Source organism: Diadema antillarum, unplaced genomic scaffold (assembly GCF_040938485.1).
Source record: "Diadema antillarum isolate AM-2024a unplaced genomic scaffold, OU_Dant_1.0 scf00000033, whole genome shotgun sequence".
NCBI classification, from domain to species: Eukaryota; Metazoa; Echinodermata; class Echinoidea; order Diadematoida; family Diadematidae; genus Diadema; species Diadema antillarum.
This window is the reverse complement of record NW_027270922.1, coordinates 1,208,976-1,233,734: the sequence shown is the minus strand read 5'-3', so window position 1 is coordinate 1,233,734 and position 24,759 is coordinate 1,208,976. Positions and strand designations below refer to the sequence as shown.

At 41.4% G+C, this 24,759-nt stretch overlaps 1 protein-coding gene across 1 annotated transcript; it reads left to right on the top strand.

Annotated features, from left to right (window-relative positions):
- The first annotated feature begins 559 nt into the window (after positions 1-559).
- Positions 560-18,238, top strand: LOC139743081 (ATP-binding cassette sub-family C member 5-like). The gene is made up of 11 exons (XM_071653592.1): positions 560-670; positions 3,979-4,158; positions 4,873-5,326; positions 6,212-6,487; positions 9,531-9,662; positions 10,886-11,036; positions 13,152-13,300; positions 13,717-13,989; positions 14,272-14,367; positions 15,016-15,495; positions 16,175-18,238. The coding sequence occupies exons 2-11, from the start codon at positions 4,004-4,006 to the stop codon at positions 18,236-18,238; spliced, it is 4,230 nt and encodes a 1,409-aa protein (XP_071509693.1). The 5' UTR covers positions 560-670; positions 3,979-4,003.
- The last annotated feature ends 6,521 nt before the right edge of the window (positions 18,239-24,759 follow it).

Below are 24,759 nucleotides of genomic sequence, written 5' to 3'. Positions count from 1 at the left end.
TCCATTTTTGTCTTCCGAACGGACAATATTTATTGTACAGAGTCATTACTGCAATCCAAACGTGAAGGAATGCTCGAAAGTGAGATAATAACGCACGACGTAAGTTGAACGTTATACGTGACGGGTGATTGACGTATTAATGTGAAAGTATAAGATCTCACATGGATTGTGAAATGGGCGATTCATTATGCTGGTATACCTGTGGATTTTCATGGACTTACTCTGTAAGTGAGCGTTGGTCGATCGACCTCTCTCTCCCTTGTACGGAGAATAGAATTACAATATACTCAGAAATAATAACCTCCACATCTAACGTTATATCGACGTGGATCCCAACGAACTGAGAGTGGGTGGTGGGCAGTTGTTGATCTGCAGGACGTGTAACACGCATTACGAACTTTCACATGGTCTTCATAACGCAGGTCTAGAGGACAAGTGTATCTCGTGTTTTGTTTTTCTACCCGAGTGGACTTCATAAGTTTCGCTTCATTCGGGAACTCGTCAGTATACTTCTTTGTCTTTCCTGACTGTGTTGTGCTTCTTCCGATTGTCTGCTTAGGAAAAGGATGCGCATCTATGAACTGAACAGACTATGCGTGTGTAGGCCAACTGCTGAATTCGTTCAAGCTCACGTGGAGTGAAAGAATAGAACCACCGCTTTCCCCGACGTGTAAGTATCACGGTTTTACAGTGCATGCCTGTATGAGAGTTACATAACTTGCGCCATATTCGAAACATAATTATAATAGGCCTACTCTAGCTATTATGATGACTTGATTTAGAAATTGTAAAATGATAGATTAAAACGTTTCTTAAAACAGCAGGATAATAGTCTATATACGTGTTACCACATCTATTCTACGTGATACCACAAAGGTTCGAGTTATAGGCCTATATATATATATATATATATATATATATATATTCTTTTTTTAAACCCCATGATATTTCTCAGAGTGACCAGTCCTCTATTCAACGGTTGCTAATGTGACACAAAAAGTCGTATTCAGTTATTGTTACAATGAAAATTTAAAGCGCCAAGTCGTATCGGCATTATTTTGGCGCCAGATGATACCGATCACACTGCTTACGTGATCAAAGGGAAACAGCTATCGTCGTAACTGTGTAGGTCGAATTTTGCTTAATGATCAGCTTTTTAATTGTCGTAAAGGTAATTATAGAACCCGTAAATGCGACGTAAATTGACATTTTTTGTTCCATCCATTCTCAGCTCTGGCTAGTGCGAATCACATGCATGATTGTCAGTTTATGTATTAGTAACCAAGTTCGGGGTATACACCAGTGAAATGGTCGTACACTGAGATGTTGATAACAAATCAAATACGATATCTAAAAGTCATATTAATAGAACAAAAAGCGAATGAAATAATTTTTTTTTTTGATGGGATGTACCTGTCAAGTTTGTACATGTAATGCTGATGAACATTGCTATCATAATATGAATGTATCTATGCAACTACTAATCATGTGTATAGTATGCATATACATATTCATTTATTTTCATTTACTTATATATTTATTATCCACATATAGTAAGTAAAGGAAAAAACATACAACCATCACAAAATTTGCAACTTACAGCATGCAAAATACAATAAATATATCAATATTGGAGGAATCAACAGTAGGCCTAAAGACCTTTCAAAGGCTGATCCCTGTCAGATGAATTGAATGGCAATTACTAACAAAGATTGCATTATATATATTATATATATATATATATATATATATATATATAAGAGAGAGAGAGAGAGAGAGAGAGAGAGGGAGGGAGAGAGAGTGTGTGTATGTTTTAATGTGCAGGTCTATGCATGCACATGTTACCATTTTACTGTGGTTGCTTTCATGTCCCGTTCGGTTTAACCTAAATGCGTTATGCTGTTGAGCAGATAATGTTATGCAAATTTATATGAATCTCCATCCCTTCTTTTGTAATCAATTTACTCTGAAAAACAAGTGCTTGGAAAGCTAACGATTTTTCACTCACCAGCGCGTATTGCCACCGAGGCTTTTGGTTTCTAGACAAGTTTTGGTTTTGATTATGAGTGAATTAAGTGCCGATACAATATTCTTCACTAGTCTTTGTGTTGACATAAATGGGTTCGTGGTGCATAATGGTTTAGAGGACGATAAATAGGACTTTCGATTTTTCTTCACGCGATGTATAGGGGTACCTATGTTGCGTGCGAAGAGTGTGTTTGTATGTAATGTCTGTATGTGTGACGACTATGGTGTGCTGTGAGATGTGAGTTGTGGTGTATTACGATATGTTGATCTGTAGAAGAAAATGTATTTCATACTGAATCGTGCGTAGATAGCGAAAGAATGGAGAAAACTTTAATATATTTCTCTCGGAAAAGCAGGAAACCCTCATTTCAAGTATATCAAAAAAGGACATTTTTCTTACATTTGACTGTGGTGTTTGTGTGTGTGAATGTTGAGAGACGATTATTCAGTTTTAGAGCATTTTCCCATATTAGCATGATTAGGTTAGTATGGTAAAATTAGTCTTCGTATCTATACTTTTAGAGTTTATTCGTCATTCATCTCACTCATTTCTGTACCACAGTTAAGAGTGTCTATATTTCTTTAGCTTTTAACCCTTTTGTGTGTTAGTGCATGTTTAGCTTTTCAGCTTCTCGATGCCGGAATAAATCACATTTCGTGAATTTTACAAGCTTGTAATTGCTATCATGTGGCATAAACATGACAGCTTCAGAAATTGTCACTTTTTAGAATACATTCTAATACCCCCCCCAAAAAAAAAACAATAACAAAAAAAAAAAAACAACCAACGTTGATATTCGTTGCAAAATAAAAAGTCAGTGACTGAATATATCGTCAGGAAGTCACATACAACCCGTCAATTTCATCACCTCTCCAAAAATGAAAAGTGCATTTAGTTACTTTATCAAATAAAATGGCAGGCGATGTCTGATGTGGTTTTCTTTACCTGATGCCATGTGCTGGTATTCATGAATGCGTGGCACAGGAAAAAGAAGAGGTACCGCTAAGTTTGAGCTTTACCGTCTGTTGAAACGTAAGAACCATGCACACTTCCGTGAAGTATTAATTAACAATGCAGTGGTCTACATTTCACCCATTAGACAGTGTAGGGGATTAAGCACGGCTGCAAGCCTACAGCAAGCGGCTCTTCGTTTGGCCTGATTTCTGCCTTCGCGGATATATGTTGTAATGTTGATCAAGACCAGTGTGTGACATCCATGGAAAGTTTACCCATACACAAGAAGCAGTCATCACTCCTATTATCTGTGTTCAGGGACGCACATAGTACGGGTAGTTACTCACTAGAGATTTTCAGAATATGTCTCTTCTTCTTTTTTTTTTTTTTTTGGGGGGGGGGGGGGAGAAGTACCATTCAATGCATAATTGACATGCAATAAAATGTTACCGCAAATGATTACAGAAAAAGGTTTACCCTGAACACGCCGAATAAAGAATGTAATATAGAGAAAATGGGACACACTTGGCACAGAGACAGCCTTTGTCTCTACAAAAATTTCTTTCAGTTCAATTCAATTCAAACTTTTTTGAATTGTTTTTTTCGTATGGTCTCGTATTTTGTTACTTTCAACAATATTAATGTCATTATCATATCAATATAGTAGCTATTAGCAGTTAAAATTGTCCATGATATGTGATGACATAATATGTACTAAAATATCCTCTTTGTAGGTTTGGGAGAGAAAAGAAATGGCCCAGTGTTCATCGCATTTATATCAGGCATGTTTGGTAAAAGGCTCTTTGTCAGATTGTTCATTCAAACCAACGCTGTAGTAACCAGTAACCACATGCTCGAAGAATTTCTATACATAATATCCGATTAACAACCAAACCGATGCATTTACTGATCCTTACCGCAGCAGAGCCAAGTGAGTCATGAGAGAATACGTCCAAATTAAGAATTCTGTAAAACATTCTCCCCCTTATCTGCAGATATCATTTGGATGATCAATTGACGATGACGATCGAATCTGTGGACGAGAACGCAATCGACCCTCATCCCGAGAGCGCTGACGGGTCCCAGGGAACAGATTTTCCCGAAACCTTGACTTCGACTGAGCTGCCTTTACAAGAGGATTCGGAGACGGACACGATCTCGGAAGACGACGCGAGGTACGCCCTGGCATAGGTAGCTGAATGTTTGTGACAAATGAAAGCACTGATTCGACCCCACCCCCCCCCCCCAACCTGCATATACAGAGACGGCATAACATAGACATGCAATATCTGCTCTTAAGATGACGGTAAAATTCAGAGCGTGAATTGTTTTTGTAATCATTAAATGACCACCCACCATGGGTAAGATAGTTACGGAAAATGACATCGACGAAGGAACTGATTGACACGTCATATTACTTATTCTGTATCCGGACAAGTACCCCCTGTACAACTACCCCGACATCTTCCTCCGGGTAATTACAGACAGGTAACTACTTCCTTAGGACAACGACCAATAAGACAGACCCCTAAGACGGACTACCGGGACAACTACCCCCTATGATATTTACCAAAACAGTGCCAAGTATTGCGATACCAACAGTGCCAGTGTAGAGTACAAATTGTAGATGTAGATCAGTTCGATCACATCCCCTCCTTGCCTTTTGCCAAGGCCCTCTCACTGTATGGTGGTGAGCGAGAGAGGGTAAACGAAGCGAGCCCATAACAGTGCGAAAGCGGGCGTGTTGCTCTCGGCTGGGCTCGCTTCGCTCGCCCGTTATAGCCATCATACAGCGAGAGGGCCTTGTCAAAAAGCTAACCCCTACTGGGTTGGCATTATGCACTTAAACTGTCTTGCATAATTATTTTTATTCTATTCCCGTTGGACAGGACACATGCCAAAAACTCACCAAAATGTGACGAGGAAACAAATGAGACCAAGACTACGCAGCCGGCTGCTACCAAAGAAGACACGGAACAGAGTTCAGGTGACAATGGCACTCCGAAACACAATCCATGGACTCATTCCAGTCTCTTGAAAATACTGACTCTGCAGTGGCTCTCGCCGCTGTTCAAACTCGCGTACAAGCGACGTCTGGACGAGGCGGATCTCTATCGGATTTCTGAGAACAACTGCGCGAAGCGGAGTGCCGAGGAATTTTCGGTGATGTGGGAGGCCGAGCTGGCGAGATGTGGCGCAGACGGAGAGCGCGCGTCGCTGGGGCGCGTCGCGCTGCGTTTCGTGTGGCGTCGCGCCCTGGCGTGCGCAATGCTCGTTACAGTTAGCTCTTTGAGTATTCTGGCCTGCACGGTAAGCACATTGAGGTTGAATCAGATTAAAAGAGTATGACTCAAGTATTTGAGATTTTCTGCATACCTTTCTAAGACGTTGTTCTTGACAATAAGAAAGTCTGCCCGAGGTTTCCCGACATGACAACAGCAACTAGGTTACAAGCAAACTTGATTTTACGTACTGATATGCACTGAGTATGAGTATGAACAGTCGGATGAAATGAAACGCTGATAGATCCTCAGGGGAATATGATGACGTTCAATAAATTCAGATATCTCACCTCATCTGCCTATCAGCACTTTCTTCCGTGGCTCCTTCCTGAAGAATTATGACAACTATCTTTCGTTTGTGTCCTTAGCTTCTATTGTCGAGAGAATGATGGTTACTCAAAACAATCACATATACACAGAAACATTTACACTTGCTATATACGGTATATCTATCCATCAAACTATATAGTGTATCTACTGTTCATGTCGTAATTTCATTAAAATTTAAGTTTAGATTCAGTCTACGTGACCGCTAGGGAATCATGATAAGATGCATGTAAACAAACAACAACAATAAAAACAAAAAACGAAGGTTTTAAGGAAACCAAAATACAGATACAAAATGTGGATTGAATAAAAGCAGCAATATCAAAAGAACACATCAATGAAAGCTTGAGAAAATTGGACTATGGAATGAAAAATTGTGAATATTTAAAGTTTTGGTGCCGTCATAGCTGGATTCCACAGAATGCCGATGACGGCACCCGCGAATCCAGCGCAGACTGAGAGTCCGTAGTTCTCTCTATCCATTCATATGAATCTCGTGTCTTCGATCCTTATTTGATCTTGAAACGTCAGAGTGTAGCCTTCAATCCGAAACATTAATCCTGATTATTTCCCGTTTTTCCCCTTTTCTCTCTCTTTTTCCCCTCTCCCCCTGACAAAGACGATTTCCATAAACGGACTTCTACGGTATGCTGAGGAGGACGACCCACCGGCTTACCGCGGCGTTCTTTACGCCGTTTCGGCTGCGGTCTTCATGTTGACCGCGAACACGTGCATGGGTCTCCACTATTTTTACGGCGTCCAGAACGGTGCGCGCCTGCGCGGTGCCGTCGTGGCCTGCCTGTTTGAGAGGGTTCTACGTCAGCGCGGATTACGAAATAAGTCGGTGGGTGAGGTCGTCAACGTGTGCATCAACGACGGAAACCGTCTTTACGAAGTGAGTGTGACGTCGGCGTCGGCGACGCAACTATTAGCCAAATCTTGTCTGTATCCTCTTAGCGATCTGCCTTTTACTTCCCGTCAACAATTCATAAAAAGAAGCGGTCGTATCAAATCACATCTCAAGTGTTATTTGTTATACTGTAGTTCAGGCTTGAAAGGCTTCCTCACACCTACAAATCGAATTTGTTACTCTGACATCAATCAGTTTAATCATTTTTATTTTCGTGCTCACATTGAATGTCTTGTTCACCATCCTTTCAGCTCCCCTCCCACAATGAACGGCGGGAAAATTAATACCTGTCACACTAGGCAGGAACATTTCGAGGGCGTGCATACGAGTATCTAAATTGTGTTATGTTGATTTTCTTGTCAAATTGCTCGTCCTACTTTTGTTTGAAAGAGCATGGATTGCGAGCAAAAGACATATATCACAACACGCAGAGTACTTAGTATGATGAAGAATGGGACCATACAGACGGCATCGCCCGCGCTATGATATCTGTATAGCTGCGGTGAGCACATCTGAAGCCATTGCTTAATGGAGCGGGATAATTTCATCGGGTACAAGCTCTGAGGAGCTACAGATATCGCACAGGCAAACTGTTCAATTTATCGTTTAAATCCCAAAATAAAACCTTCACACCAGTTCATGGACGCAGTCGTCATCCTGCGCAAGCGCATGGGTTGGAATTATTCTTTTGAAACTTATTCTTTTCCATTGTCTTTCTGAAGTACACGTAATAGTCGTGTCTATGCATGGTTACTGATTGACAAAATATACTTTCAGTTGATCCACTTCCTGGTATGACGCCAGTGACCAAAGTCGAAATCCGCTTTCTATGACTGTCCCATTTATTTCACCCTGTATTGATGCCACGGTGCAGAATGTAGTGTGGGATACTCTTGTCATACCTTGCAACTTCTACAAGAACGAATACATTGTTTCACAATTGTCGTAGACTCTTCCCAGACGCATTTTTTCTTGTTATGCAATTTCATGTTATTGTTTTTGGATCACATTGGGAAGTGAGATGATTCAAATAAAGTGTAAGTCAAACGATCCTTCATTGCCGATATAAATACGATATCCTCCATAAGATCCGATCATTTGCCACCATAAAAGCAATTACGCCCCCAGCAGTGCATTTCTGCTCTTTGATCCGTAGATTTTATTTTGTCATCAACTGTTCAGTTTCGAATACACATTTGAATTGGTTTCGATTTTTTTTGTGTGTGTGCAATGAATTGCGTGATACTTTAGCTCTTGTGCGCTCTCAATATTATTACACTTAAATTGTGTCATACTGCACTTCTTAATCCTAATTGTATATTAACCCATGGTAATTAATTGACACACCGCATCTTGACAATCTTCCGTTTCGCTTTTGATTGAGTCGACAGCCAGTCAGGATTTACAAAGTAAGACAGAGATAGCCTAGCACTCCCAAGAATCTACCAACCATTTTAAAGGGGCCACCTACAGTTGGAATGGTACAAAGTCTGCATAATGTCACAGGGGAGAGGGGACTGTATAACACTTCCTCTTCCTGCTTTAACAACAGGGAGCTTTAGATTTGAGACGCGGACGTAACGACGATTGCGTTGACCATTCTGCTCTCTCATCGTGTTGTAAAGTAGCTTTAGAAAAAGTAAAATGGCGCCCCCATTATGTCGTTCGTCATCATTGCGTCAAGTAGCTCTCTGCGTCGTGAATTTGAACGGACGTGAAGCCCCGGTCACACAGCACTCCACGTCTAAATCACGTACAAAAAGTTATGAAAATCTGGTGGACGTGGTCGTAAGTGGTAATTTTTTGGTCAATTTTGGTTTGGCCGTGCTTTGTACGGGGTATGGCCGTTGGCGGCTGTTCCACTGCTGAAGCACTGCCTAAGCACGGCTAACCACGTCCAGCCACGTGTATGTACGCGGAAAAATCCATTTGTTAGTGGTAAGCCGCTAAACACACGCTATTTCCGGTGATACCAACGCGTAACACGCGTCAGATGACCGTGCTCTGCCCGTGACAGACCGCTAAACTTTCGCGTCTTACCGCGTCTCCCCAAGTTTTAATCACCGCCGGAACACGGATTATCACGTGTGTTTCACGTGTTTGCACGTCTTTACCACGTGTGCCGCCCGTGGTTGTCCGCGGAATAAAATTTTGAGCAGTTCAAAACTTTTTACCGCGTCCGACGCCGTTCCGATTTTTCCCCGCGTCCTGCCACGTCTATAAATCGACCGTATCTCGTCTTGAACTCGACATCAACGCGAACAACATCGTCTGCTTCACGGGAGACCACTTTTTGACGTGTTTTGACCGTGATTGTGACCGGGCTTTTAATATGCCCCAGAATATCCGTGAAAACTCAGACATAGCGAGATCGGTTTTGATAAGCCATATCGTGTGCAAGCATAGAACTTTTTTTCCCTCTTAACGTCTGCGTCGCAAATCTAACGCTAAGACGACGCAGCCGTCTCATGCGTGTGCAGAACATTTTTTTTGGCCTAATTAACTTTGTCTTAGCGTTCGCGTCGCAGATCTAAAGCTTGCTAGTGTGGACCCCGCTCAACAAAGATAATCATTCGTACGATGTAATAATTGTAAGTACTTCATGTGGCAAAACCCCACACAAAGACGTTCCTAGTACATTACTCAACTGAATTTGTTGTGTGCAAGTCGTTGACATGGTAATTGTCAAGAGTGAGTTAACTTATGTCATCATTAGCAAACGAATTTGAAGTTGAAGTTGAACTTTCAACGTGTCTTTTCGTCATTCTTTTCAGTGATATAAAGCTTGCAATATCGACTTACACTTCGTTGTCGTGTCTCGCGCCCACCGTATTTGGCGACAGTTAAAAACACTCTACAGCACTGTATAAAGAATACGAGAATCTCCATTCTTGCACAACCACTAATCTATACAGAGATGATTGACAACCTGACTCCCCCTTGATGTTCTTTCCCGCCCGACTTTGTCGATTTGAGCATAAAGGAGACCTGTTTTATATCTGATCTTTATTCTTTTTCCCTTGGAAAGGGCGTCGTATTTACACCTTTAATTGGAGGAGGACCTGCAGTATTCATCTGCGCATGCGCGTATCTGGTCAGCATCATGGGTCCGTCGGCCTTCGTAGGAATGGCAATCTATGCAGGAACTTACATACTTCAGGTAGGACGTGCTTAGTTCGTGGTTGTTGCTGCTATTTTCCTTGTTTCGATATCTTGAGTGGAACTTAAGTTATAGCAACTACCAAAGCACATGTCACATGTGTATGTATGTATTTATGTATGTATGTATGTATATACAACTGTATTATATTGAAACAAGAAAGGGAAAACTGACCAGAAACAAATAATAAATAGTGTTTGAGCAAAGAAAATGGGTTTTCAAAGTTCTCACTATATATATATATATATATATATATATATATATATATATATATATCATATATCATATAATCATATATACATGCGTGCATTATGTGTATGTGTGTGTGGTGTATGTATGTGAGCTACATTCACAATAATGAATGATCATTGGTATTTCCGCGTGCACGAGAGGCGAGTGCACGTGAAGGAAATCAGCCATACAACTCGAACATATCAATTTCCAGCTGCAAAGTTGTTTGAACCGCAATGTTTCACTTACCCCTTGTTGCCATCTTCAGTTGCAATAAAAATATGCAGACTTTGAGGTTTTCAAACAATACTTATGATAATAGTACGTACATTTCTTTTAGGATTCAAACGAAAATGCTGGTGATGACGAAGCTAACGATGATTATTATGACGTCGTTGTTGTTGATGATAATGCCGATGATAACCAGTAAAGGCAATGTCAAGGACAATCATGAGACTTTGTGGTCGGTTAGTGGTAATTCTTGTACAATTCATATTTGCGGAGCATCTTCATGATGTCCATACTCTTTTTGGCAACGTCATTAGCAGCCGATTGTCTCCTTATAATAATGTTAGTTGTTCCGTTGATTGTGTTGCCCCCCCCCCCCCCACCCCCTCCCCGCCTCCGGCATTCCTACCACACTGAAAAAAAAGATACTGCAAAATAATTCTGTTACTACTTTTTTGGGGGGCAACGAACATTATTAAAGCTTGCCAATTGCCCATAGAGCATCCTCATTCAAATTTTTGAATACTTCAATTGAATTCTTTTGAAACAAGAAAATAAAACATTACCTTTCTTTACAAACGCACAGAAAAAAAAGATCGTGAACAAAAACCGGGAAACATTAGGAGAAAAAAACGCACGTACGTTTTCTTCTTTCACTTACCAGGCACTAATGATCTTTTCATACTCTTTGATCTGATAACAACTCTATCACTTTCATAATCAGCAATTTGATCTATCTGATGTGTATCAAAATGTGTATGCAGTTCTACCTGACATTCTACGCCAAGGTGAAGTGCCGGAAACGCATGGTGAGGCAGACGGACAGACGGGTGGAAATCATCAACGAAATGCTGACCTGTATCAAGTTCATCAAGATGTACGCCTGGGAAGACTTCTTTGAAAAGACAATCAAAGGTGATGTGGATTCCACTTATAGAGATTTTTTTAATGAATTATATTAATCATAATTATTATAAAATGGGCTTTCGAATCTCTGCAATCTGATTTGTCAATTATCATGCATTGATTTTCACTGAACGCATGGCTCAAGCCTTGTACAGTTTTGTAGGTGTACCATAGGCGCATGATGGGAAAAAGGTTGAATTTCATGAATCAACGGGCCGATTTGTATAAAAAGGCTTATTTCGTGGATCAGTGAGAATTGGATGCTCTCGTTTAAATTTGGAAACAGTCTTAAACCCACTCGTTGCGCTCGTACTTGGGTTTAAACAGCTCCAAAGTTAAACTCGCGTATCCATTTCTCTTCGATTCACTTTATCCTGTGCATAATTTGTATACTCACACATCAATACGGTGTAAAAACAGTCAAAAGCATCAAAGACATTTACAGGCGCAATGCACACGGTCCGCCGTTAGAAAGACGGACAAATCTCCAGCAAATTTTGGGATGTATATACCTTACGCTACTACTGGTGCTGATGGTACCGTGTTGATGCAAAATGAAGCATCATTTTGTAGAACTGAATCCAATTTCTATGTTACCCAGAGACTCCAACCCAAAGCACCTTCTGATCTGGAGATTCTCCCGCCTGAAACCCCTTCAAACGGGAGACTCAGGGATGCCAAGTTAAAAAAAATTATGAGTGAGATATTCATGACTCGGCATCTCGGCTTGCGAATAAGCACGCGAGCAAGGGTGTGGGAGGTGTCCCCCCCCCCCCCCCCCCCCTGTGGCCCGAGTCCCACGGTAGGGAGCTTTTTCAATTTCATCAGCTAGGTGCATATTTAAGTGACTATTTTTTTATTTATTTTCAAAGACAAAAGGGAAATATACCATCATTTGCAACTATCACTTTAATCTTTTGAGCTATACTCTTTAATATAGGCCCAAGTTGCAGACTTGGCCCGATGCGTGAAAAAATGGGTGCCATGCGTGAGATCGTGAGATTGCCCCTAAAATCCTAAATGCTTGAGTCTCACGCAGAATGCGCGAGACTTGGTAGCACTGGAGACTCCAAGTTGATGTGTGCGAAGCGCGAAATTCCTAGGGTTCTAGATGCTCTCTGGTGCTATCTAAGGCTTATTTTTTTTTCAACATACAATAGCAATAAGTAAGAAATCCTTTCCAACGGGAGACACAGAGCCAGGGCGGGAGAAATTAAATCTCAAGCGGGAGAACGGGAGATTTTGCAAAAATAGGTTTTCGGCGGGAGATCTCCCGTCGAAAACGGGAGAGTTGGAGTCTCTGGTTACCACTGAAGAAAATCAAATATTATCGTATTGTTTTTGTTTTGTTTTGTTTTGTTTGTTTGTGTGTTGTTTTTTTTTGGGGGGGGGGGGGGTGGGGGTGGGGGTGGGGCATACTGTACAATTGCATTTCAATATGGCGTTGTTGTACATTGCATGTAACCCAGTTTACCAGAGCATGTTTATGGATTGTACATTTATAGGTTTGTGTTGTTTTTTTTCACATGTTCGGATAAAACTAGAGTATGGAAATGAGGAAATAAATCACCCGGAACCGATGATCTAGTTATGACCGGATTCTCTGGTACTATGTATGCTCATGTCTCCACACACCAAACTGTCGATGTGTTGAAAATGCTAAATAGGAATCCATTATCCAAGCTGGTATTGGCACTGGACTTTGTTTGATATGAGTTTTAAAAATTGAAACAACGAATAAACGCAGGGTTCCTATGATGATCACCTATGGCATGACAGTTCGTTAGTCCGAAGGTTCGTTAGTGCGAAGATTCGTTATTCCGAAAAAGAAATAGCGTTCGTTATTCCAAAGGTTCGTTATTCCGAAAACGAAATAAGGTTCCTAATTCCGAAGATTCGTTAGTACGCACTATTCTTTTCTTCTTCTTCTTCTTCTTTTTTTTTTTTACTTTTTTAGATTGACAAACCTTATTTCAATTTTTAGATCAAGGAATCTTCGGAATAACGAATCTTACTTCATTTTCGAATCAACGCGCTATCGGAATAATGTATGTAGGCCCAAGTTCATTTTCGGAATAATGAACATCACCCAGCATGCTGATGTCTCTTTGTTCGTATTCACAGCTATCAGACGTAAAGAGCAACTGTACCTGGCGTGTATTGGTATAATGCGCGGATTCGAAAAGGCGCTGGTCGTCTTGACGCCGATCACTGCTATCGAATCGACGATCATGGTTCACTTAGCTCTCGGCAACTGTCTGACTCCATCCATGGTGAGTTGCTTCGTTTATTTCGTCCCGTCTTTGTACTGTACCTTGTACTTTTTTTGTTGTTGTTTTACGTTCGATAGGAAAAATGTGTCACATATCAATCAACGTCAATCGGTGTCATCTGTACAGTATATATTCTGAATTCTAATTCTGAAATCCATTTATCTTTTTATGTATACTATTGCTATTTATATGATTTTCTGGACCCCTCGGTATCAGAACAGCAATGTCTTTTAGGCACAGCTGAGCAGGGCAGTCCAGCCGTATCCCAGTTAACATGTTTGATCATTATTTGTGTGTGTGTGTGTGTGTGTGTGTGTGTGTGTGTATGTATCTTTCACGTTGATTTTATGCGGATAATAAATACAATACAATAGAATACGATAGAATCTCAAGCCATGCACCTGTTACACTCACAGGCCTTCACCTCACTGGCGGTTATCTTCAGCATGCGGTCGATGCTCACCATGTCTCAGTTCGGCTACATGCACTTTAGTGAGATGCTGGTGTCTATACCGCGACTCAAGGAACTCTTGCTCGCGGACGAAGTCGCGCCCGTCTGTGACAAGATAGAGGACGATATCGTGGTCGTGCGGATGGAATCGGTGTCGGCTGTCTGGCAGAAAAATGACCTGGGAAAGTCCACAGCAGCTACAAACCATCATGCAGAAGAAGATGTCCTGCTTGACCACGTATGTCCTGTCTATCTCCAAACTTGCGTCTTTGATCTTGCTGCATCGTGTTTGCTTGCTGGAATCGGCGATAAGAAAGTTCTTATTTTATCAATATATACTATATTCTTTATCTTATTTCACAATTTGAAATACTACATCCGGGAAAAATAAAGACTGACTGTAATTGGATCTAAAACAAAGACAAACACTTCAACTATTGACATGATCCTAAAAATGATACAGATGTAGACTGCAGGAATAATAATTATTTCCCCATTTCTATTTCCTCTCGAAAAAAAGGACAAAGACTCACCCGTGAGTGATGGAAGCGGAGACAGCCCGAGAGAGCAACCTCAGACAGAAATTCTCGACAACGTGTCACTTCGAGTGGAAAAGGTGAGAAATAGAATCCCAATTCAAAGGCATTGAGTCCTAGCTTATGTGCAAAATTAATGCACATCAAAATAATGTAGGGCCTACTTTTATAATCGCACCATTTCACAATGAACATAGAAACCCCTCTTGTGATCTAACTCACGTGTGGATCCTGACTCTCCTGCTCACTTCGCTCATGGGAATGTCACCCCTGTCACTTTCTTGGTCATCGTGGAAATGGAAGTTGTGGAATTAACCTCAAATATAGGACTACATGTAGATTCAGAGAATACAGAAATAGCAGTAGTACATATTAGTGGCGTTTGAGGAAATTCGGACAATCCGTTCAAAACGTTGAATTTTCAAAGTTTCCGTACCGCTATACCTTGATAAGAAGGCTGTTATACAGCAATTCGTGATGTCAGAGTTGCACATGGATGTAAAGAAGACATTCAGAAAATTTGACATGTTAAAAATTTTCTAGCATAATAAAATAGCACATTTCTTTTTTTTCAGGAGGCAAAGGGAATAGCATTATATTTATATCAATATGATGATGATAATGATGATAGTGCATTATAATGGTATTTGAATTAGATACAGTAAACTCTTTTTAAGTGTCAGAGAATGTACATGATGTATGGATGACTAAATGTATTTCGATGGCAGGGTTCTCTTGTCGGTGTTTGTGGCAGCGTTGCCAGCGGAAAGACTTCGCTGCTGCACACCATTCTTGGAGAAACCTGTGTTACCACGGGAACCGTTGCTGTGAGGGGCTCGATAGCTTACACCGCCGAAGATCCCGTCATCGTCAACGCCACCCTGCGGGAAAACATCCTCCTCTTCGGAGACGGCGACTTCGACGAGTCTCGCTATCGCGAGGCCATCCGGGTGGCCTGCCTCGCCGACGACATCGAGGAGCTGCCGAGCGGAGACTCGACGGAGATCGGTGAGCGGGGAATCAACCTGAGCGGCGGGCAGAGGCACCGAGTGAGCCTGGCCAGGGCCGTGTATGCTAACAGGGATGTCTACCTTCTGGACGATCCGCTAAATGCTGTTGACACGACAGTCGGTGCGCACATCTTCGAGGAGTGTATAGTGGGGGCGCTGCGAGATAAAACCGTTATTCTCGTGACGAACCAACTGCAGGTAGGCACAGCGATAGTCAACAAACAGCAAAAAACTTGACGCAGACTTTATTTTTACCTATCATATTATTCATGTATTTTAATACTTCCTTGTACGCGCATCTGCGAATCGAGTTGGTGACACTTCAGAACAAGATAAGCCCTTTGTATTTATATGCACATACATTGTATTGCGGCATTCAAATCGCAAATGCAACTTTCTTAGAAGTATATGCTTTTGTTGGACAGTTTATTCTAAGATGAATGTTCATAACGTGTCGATGTGTGTTTTGTACTACATGATACCACTTTCGATGGTGAAAATTTTGCGGCGCGATTGCCATCAAATGAAGGTATCCTGTGAGGTCTTGTACGATCCGGAGATCGACAAATGTGTTATGGATTAAGGGAGAACGTGTATATGTCTTGATTTGCCGGCAATCACATCGTTACGAAATACCATATCCGTTTATTCATGCTTAGTAAGGAAAAAATACCGTCACCTATTCAATTTATTTAAAAAGGAGCATTAGCAGCTATAATTTGATTTTGATAAATCAATTAAAGCTTATAGTTATCGAGGTCTTCGCTTGTCGAGGGCCTTTCGTTCAATCGCGTCAGCTCAGATGACACAATGACATGTATCATGAGATTTATATTTCATTATTTCTTACAGTATTAATCTCGATCTTTCTTCACAGTTTTTAAAAAGATGCGACAGAGTGATTGTCATCGGTAACGGACGTATAACGGAAGAAGGAACTCACGCCCAGCTCATGGATAACGACTCCGGGTATGCTGCCCTCATACGGTCGTTCGATGTTACTCATGGGAAAACAGCTGATGACAACAGCAATGGCAATGAAGATGTTGAAAAGTCATTTCCCACAAAGACGCATGATGGGAAAAGGAGAGAGGGTGAACACAACGGGACTCTAGTTGTGGCAGAGAATAGAGAGTCTGGGTCAGTCAGTCTGAAGACTTTCGCCCAATACTGTCACCACGCTGGAGGCTATATTAAATGCATTATTGCTCTGTTATTGTTCTGCACCTGTCCAGCTAGTGCGGCTTTTAGCAGTGCATGGCTGAGCAAGTGGATGAGCGCCATGGAAGACTCGTTACCTAGCAACACTTCTAGTTCGAACACGTGTGATGCCCCTCAAGCTGACATCCTCGTACATCCCGACTTCACCTATTATCGGGACATCTACTCTTTCAGTTTGATTGCTGTGTTTGTTGCTTGCATTGTGAATGTATTATTCTACGTGTACATCACCGTCTCGGCCGCCTCCAATCTTCACCGGTCTCTCTTACAGCGAGTCTTCTCTTCCCCAATGAGCTTCTTCGACACCACGCCGTCCGGTCGGGTTCTCAATCGCTTCTCGCGAGACATCGACGAGACGGACACGGCGCTGCCAAATCTTCTGGAGACATTCCTCTGGAATAGTCTAACCGTTGTTGCCTCGGTGTGTGTCATCATCGCTGTCTTTCCGTGGTTCATTATTGGCGTCGTGATCTTCTCTCTGTTCTTCATCTGGGTGTCCCTCCATTTTCTACCGGGAATTCGCGATATAAAGCGAATCGAGAACGTGACACGCTCCCCTCTGCTGAGCCACTTCAAAACCTGCGTCGAGGCTCAGGTGACAATCCGTGCGTTTGCAAGAGAGCAGATGTTCCTCGATCAGTGTACTAACCTCATTGACGACAACTCAAGTCCGCGAATGTTGTTCACCGTCGGTCAGCGATGGCTCGCCTTCAGGCTAGACTTTATCGTAGCACTTGCTGAGCTCTTCGTAGGAATATCTGTAGTTTGTACCCACGGAAGTATCGCGGCTGCCTACGCCGGATTAGCGCTGTCCTACTCGGTGCAGATACTTGGCATGCTTCAGTTTGGTACAAGACAGGCAATGGAAACCATTGCCCGTTTTACGTCTGTAGAACGCATTACTGATTACATCAACACATTAGAACGTGAAGAGGCCGATCATTCCTGCCATATCATTCCGGAAAACTGGCCGAAACAAGGGGGCATCATTTTCAGCTCAATTCACATGAGGTACAGGCCGTATCTTCCTCTAGTGCTCAAAGATCTTTCCTTCCAGATCCACGCCGGAGAAAAAGTGGGCATTGTAGGCAGAACCGGTTCGGGCAAATCGTCCATCGCCGCCGCGCTCTTCCGGCTAGTGAAAGCAGAAACGGGACGAATATCTATAGATGGTCTGGACATTGCTGGAATCAGTCTCCGAGACCTCCGCTCAAGGATCTCCATCATACCCCAGGATCCTGTCCTCTTCATCGGCACCGTCCGTTACAACCTCGACCCTTACAACAAGTTTTCAGATGATGACATCTGGGACGCCTTGGAGAAGACCTCCATGAAGGAGAAGGTGGCGAATGCCGAAATGCAGCTCGAGGGGCCCGTTATGGAAAAAGGCTCAAACTTCTCAGCCGGGGAGAGACAACTCCTGTGCCTCGCGAGGACTCTCCTGCGTGGCTCCAAGATTATTTTCCTGGACGAGGCCACTGCTACCATCGATAACGAGACGGACAGCCTCATCCAGGCCACAATTCGCGGAGAATTCGCTGACCGCACAGTGCTGACCATCGCCCATCGCCTTCACACCGTGCTCGACTCGGATCGCATCATGGTGCTCGATTCGGGTCACATCGTCGAGATGGACACACCCGATAGACTTCTCGCTGACAAGCAGTCAGTGTTCAGTGCCATGATGAGCGTGGGCGAGATATCCGCGTGTGATGAATAGCATGAGCAAACAGACGTCTTCCTAGAGTAGTACATTGTATGCTGTTCCACGGATACTCACGTAATACATAAAAACGGTGGTGAGCGAGCAACTCGTTGAAGATGAATTTCGGATATGAAAACTAAGTTTTTTTGGGCGATGTAATGAATTTATGAAGGAATCACACTGTCCGAAATTGAGCAAAGATGAACACGAAATATAAGGAAATAATCCAATTTGGCTCTGATCCTGTAAACTTCCTGTCATTCCTGAGGGCACCTTACACCATCGTATGACCGTCAATGGAGTTTGTCTGGCAACTTCGTGAGCGGCGGAAAATCTTCTGCAAGCTATCCCCCCCCCAAAAAAAAAAAAAAAATATATATATATATATATATATATAATAATAATAATAATAATAAACAGCCCGCAGAACTTGCAACGCTCATTCCATGACAGAGATTCACATCTTCGTGTAATCTTCTCGTGTAGTTCGGATGTTATCGTGTGACCTTCTCTAGGCATCGTATTTGCTTCGTCTCTTGATTGGCTTTTGACCAAGTTTGGGGTAAACTTGGTGCGAAATTGAAAATTCCATATTCGTATGGTCATCTTTCTGGACAGTATGACGCCACCGGAGTTTCATCGGTGTGACATGAAGGTGCAATAAAACCCAAATTTTTGTCTTATCTGCTAAGAAGCTTAGGCAGGACTACTAATAATCTATTATCGATCGGTTGTACTGTAAATTGACATTGCACAGAACGATCCGTTTTGCCAGCAATACAAAATGGTACAATATAAAGCAATCAGATTGTTTACCCCCCCCCCCCCCCCCACACACACATTTAGTTTTCCATGTGAATATGCACAGTGTACTATAACTTTATTATCATGTGTGTGAAATTCTTGCGCTCGTCTGCTCCGAATGTCCAGGCCTGAGTCAACTGCTCGTCTTGGCAGTGTGAAAAGTGAGGGAAATGGGACTTTTGAGTCATTAAGTCACGGCGAGTAATTAAGAAATAATGACATGTGAAGTAATATGGTATTACTCTCTCACCCAGGGAAGACTCTTCCAAGGTTCACGCCGGCCTTTATGGTGGCCATACCAATATCAATACCTGTATTACCCTACGAAATGTCACACTCACACTCGTACACTTGTTCACGAAATCTTGTCAACATGTTTGCATGACATATATGATCAAAAAGACGTTTATATATAAGAAAATAATATTTATGATTCTAGCCTACGAGCTGGGACAGTGGAAAGTGGCTTGTTACCGCCATACCACTGCGTTTAGAAAATATTAAATATGCGGGAAAATGTGTTATTACACGACATTGAGATCAAATTTTTGTGCAAGATATAAAATTTTTGGCTGAATATTAATGGCATATCACATAAAAACGGTTGCCATTCCTCGATAGAGTGCTTAAATACTTGTTTTTAGTATGGAAGTGATATTCTGTCCTTATTCTATTATCACAATTACTGTGACTTGCATAGAGGGAGTGTAATCTGGATTACGTGACCCAAACTGTTAGATTGCATATAGTGTAGCTGATGGCTCTATTCCCTCCAAAACTTGGCTTCACATCCTAATATGCTTCATGTATACCGAACTAGCAACTCCCATAGATGGATAATAATTATCCTTAAAGCGATGTCTAGAGCTTAAAGTTGACTTCACAAGAGGGAAAGGTTATAAGACATCTGGATATCCTCTCTGCCAAGCAGAGAGCGAATTTCACTTTCCTCACTGTATTTTGTCAAAAGACAGATGGAAATACATGTATTTGTGTGAAGAATGAAAATGACGACCATCGCCGATTTACTGTCCAGTTTCATAATGAATGTGGGGGGGCATCAAAATTAACCACTGAGGTAACCAGCAAATACAGGGATTGTGATGTGTAATTTTCATATCTTTTATTATTATAGTCCAACACTTGTGGCGACGTATCAGGCTTATGGCTGAAAACCGCGCATTAATATGCATGCGAGACAACAGCGACACTGTTTAGACCTGTAATTGTATATACACTGTGTTAAAATGCTCTTAGGGGATACTCCATCCATTGCATGCTTATTTTGACTTTAATAACAGGGTGATATCAGCCGTGGAGAGCTGGGGGGGGGGGTCCTTGGTCAATATAATATGATCACATCCTATTTTGCTGTACACACATGTAATAATATCAATCACTATTTTTTTTTTTTTTTTTTTGATGACTGGAATGGCAAATGTCAAATATCCAGTTCTAATTTTTTGTTTCTAATGAATAATAACATATTTGTATGTAACATTACTCAAAACAATACATTGTCAGAAACAAGTCGATGGAATGTTTTATTTTTCAAGTTTGAAGGTAATTGGGTGATTTCCATGTGAATGTATGCTATGTTATGTTAATGCTACTGTCATTTCAATTTGGCTGAATAAATAATAATGATGATGATGATAATAATATTGTGGACAAATAAAGAATATTGAATGAAAATGTGTTTGTGTGTGTGTGGATTCAAAGAAATGGCTCCCTTTTCAAAGGAATATACATCAACAGTTTCTAAAGTATGACACTTCACTGTTCAAATAATTTTCAATGACCTGCATATAAAACTGATGCAAGCACATTCTTTCCGATGTCACTAAATGTCAGAAAATCATGAACACTAGTATGTCATGATATTTTGATTGTTTGGAGAGAGAGAGAGAGAGAGAAATGAGTAGAAACTTGAACAAATATGGCGTGGAATAGGAAAGTTATGTCTGTTCAAGACAAAAGTTACATATTGGATAAGTTGTGGACATCCCTTTTCAATGTTTTGCGAATGAATTGCTCACCCCCCCCCATTTTCATTCTTGTGGTTGAAATACAATTCTTCTTCATAGAAATCCTTCCCTCGAATTCTTGGGAAAATGCATGTAAAGTTGGACCATGAAATCAGGTGGAAGGGAAAATAATATGACTATACTAACAGTATGTGTACAAAGTTAATAGAAAGTTATTCAAAATTTGTTCCTAATGTGAACACAACACTAACTTTTGAAGAGTATGAAAATGAAATAAACAGGTACCTGACCATCTTCATTTAATCACTGAAATCCATATCAACCAGGTTGAGGATCCCTTAACCCATTGAGGACGGACTGATTTTGCTACAACACGCATTTCCCATAGACACCTGCCCGAGTATACTCGGGACTCGTCCTCAACGGGTTAAAAAGTGCACTCCCGTTATAAAGAACAGGTTATCTCATTATTATCATACTCACAGTCACAGTCACTCATGTAGGTTTTGCGACTCAAATCACATTTTGTCACTACATACTCCACACATTTTGAAAAAAAAGTGAAACAGACACGGAGAATTTCGACGATATCCATTGCACATTTTACTCTTCTGTTGTTTTGCACCATATCAACAAAATGAAAGTCATTTCAACATTCATCAATTTTTCTTAATTTTAATTTTTTAATTTTTTTTTTTTGCAAATGGGCAAGAGCTTCAATATATTGTATTCCATCAAAGTATTCAATCTAATACATCTCGCTTAAACATCACACAACTTGTTCATGGTACTGCAAAAACTGTACTGAGCAGAAGTATTTTTGCTTAAATATGTCTCTTTATTGGAACACTTTATAATGAGCACTGTGTCTCTACCATCCAATGGTGATTCAAAAAAGATACAGGAATATTATATTGTGTTTCAGGACAAAGCAAACAGTTTCGTGACAACATACACTGTGTATGCACGTAGAGTTCAGGAATTTTTGCCTCCTATTTACGTTGAATGAAATATGTGAGAAGATATTGAATAATAACTCTGCCAGAGCGAGTAAGGTTCTCTAGCTGTGCAATATAGACAGAGCAAGGAGGTACTAGGCGAGCTCGCCTAGTACCTCCTTGGACAGAGGAGCCAGACAGACCATAGCTCAGAAAAAAAAAATCACTTGATTCACTTGATTGAAAATACTTCAGATCAAGTTGCCATAATAGTCAGAAAAGAGTGTAAACAATCATTCTAGATGTATAAAGCAAATATTTTCTGAAGAATTGTATGAATATTTTGATAATTTAATTAACAAAGTACAGATGGCTACACATCAGAGTCCTATAGTTCAGCAAGTACAAGTGAAGTTAGAGCAGGATGTCCCTGAACACCAGTTAGATCTGTGGGATTGGTTGACCCCATTAAAGTAAATAGAAAACAGGGCTAATTCACAGTACTGGTGATATCCAGAGTTCCACAAGGTCTTTGCGGGTTATGTGCTTGACCTGGGGCAGTTCACTGTGATTGAACATTGCATTAATACAGGGCAGGAGGTGCCCCATCCACCTTCCTCAAATTTCCAGGGACTCGAACCTTGAAAACAGCATTGCAGTATCTTGAGGAGATGCAGAGGAATAGAGAGCTGCTAGGCATACCAAAGGGGGACCTTGTGGATCAGAGGAATCCTCTGGAGCTGTATGATGATGAGGCACTCAGAGTTCGGTATCTCTTCTCCAAAGAGAGCACCATCTACCTCATTGACATGTTGGGTGAAGATCTGGCAAGGAATACTAGGAGATTAGGAAATAAACTTTCTCTATTCCTGCACGTAATGACAGCTCTGCAAGTTTATGCTGCCGGTATTTAGTGCTTTGTTTCCAATTATAAACACAGCGCAAATTTTGAGTGGATGCAGAGGAATAGAGAGCTGCTAGGCAGATCAAAGAAGGACCTTGTGGATCGGTGGAATCCACTGGAGCTGTATGATGATGAGGCACTCGGAGTTCGGTATTGCTTCTCTAAAGAGAGCACCATCTACCTCATTGACATGTTGGGTGAAGATCTGGCAAGGAATACTGGGAGAAGTAACCCACTCCCTGTATTTCTCTACGTGACAACAGCTGTGCGATTTTGTGCTGCTGGTATTTTAGTGTTTTGCTTCCAATCATGAACACAGCATGCACTATGCACTACTTTCTCATTTAAGATGAAGATATTCTTGATAGATTTTTCAATTAAGTCTTACTAAATTTTTGCATGACATCATCAGAGGAGTACAAGGATCAAGTATTGTGACCAGACATTCACAAAGAAGCATCATCAAAGAAAGAAGAAGCAATTGGCCCTGAAGAACTGAGAAGTTGGTGAACGGTTCTTATATGTTGCTAATGATTGATCCCCCCCCCCCTTCAGTGGAGGATCTTTCCAGCAAATGCATGCTGACAAGGCACTCATCGTACTTAGTCATCTGTGTGCAGAGCTGTAAAAATCCATACAACAAAAGAAGTGGAGACAACTCAGCATGAGTTTGTTTGTTTGGTTTTTCTTTTAATAGAAAGTTCCTGGAGAACTGGGTGTGATAGATGAACTTACACCATCATCAGAAGCCAAGGAGGTCATCAAGTTGGACGGGGAAATGACAGGTCTTGATATTCTATCCAATAATATTTGCCTTATCCGAGAACATCTTATCATTTGACCAAATTCCATTTAACAAAACTTTCTCAGCTGAGAGGAAAAGACTGACAAATCTCCTAAATTGAATCAACTAATTTCAAGACAGAATCTACTGGTGACCTTTCACTCACCAACAAATGTACTTTTAACTGACAAATGTATCATGCCTGCTAATAGAAATTCTGTCAAAAAAAATCACTGTGAGTGTACGACAATAAGAAATATTATTTCCTACTATTGTACATTCTTTGATTTAAAGGTCAAAATAGCTGAGGGGATCCTGTCTTCAACATCATGCCTCATTGGCCTGGTACAAAGGATAAAGAGGAGGACAATTCAGTTGGGAGCAGGCATGCAGAAAATGCAGCAGATCATACAACTTGATTGATAGGGCAGTGAACACTATGAAACAAGGCACAAAAGACGTGCAACAGAAGAATGGTACCCTTGCCAAGGCTAACTGGAATTCAAAAAAAAAAAAAAAAATGTCTCTGGCGACACTTTGTGGCAGAGGCATGGAAAAGAGAATTAGACTCTGCGGGACCAGATCAAATAACTGAAAGGAAGTAAGGTTGAAGGAAAGCTCCAAAGTTCACACTTGAGCCTCTATGCACTAATTCCCGAGACTGACTCTGAAGATGAAGGTGCTACCCAGCAAAGTGTGCTTTTATCAGGACAGCAAGATAGCCCTTGGTGAAACAGTTCTGTAAAATTTCACGCTTGCTTGTTTAGAGAATGCTGAATCATATGACAAATATGGAAAAGATGATGAGGAAGGAAATGATACTATAAATAGTAAAACCGAGGGGCAACCCGAAGTGAGGGTTAAGGAGGAGGTTCCTACTCCTCCTGAGGGGGATGATGCAGCTGATGGGTTAGGGGACCTATCGGACGTTTCCGTTGAGGAGAGGGAACTCCCAATGGAGGAGGACTCCCGAGCAGAGGGGCAGGCACCTTCTGTTGGGGAGACAACCACCTAAGACCATGGGGAGCCTCCCATTGCAGTGGAGATACCACCACCCACACCTCCACGTCCCTTATCCCCCCTCCCACAGCATGCACCTCGTGAGCGGAAGGCGAGGG

Excerpts from the sequence above, each read along its gene's own strand:
- LOC139743081 (XM_071653592.1), top strand. The coding sequence starts at position 4,004 with ATGACGATCGAATCTGTGGACGAGAACGCAATCGACCCTCATCCCGAG. Across the intron at positions 6,488-9,530 it reads ACGGAAACCGTCTTTACGAA|GGCGTCGTATTTACACCTTT; the intron begins GTGAGTGTGACG and ends TCCCTTGGAAAG. Across the intron at positions 9,663-10,885 it reads CAGGAACTTACATACTTCAG|TTCTACCTGACATTCTACGC; the intron begins GTAGGACGTGCT and ends ATGTGTATGCAG.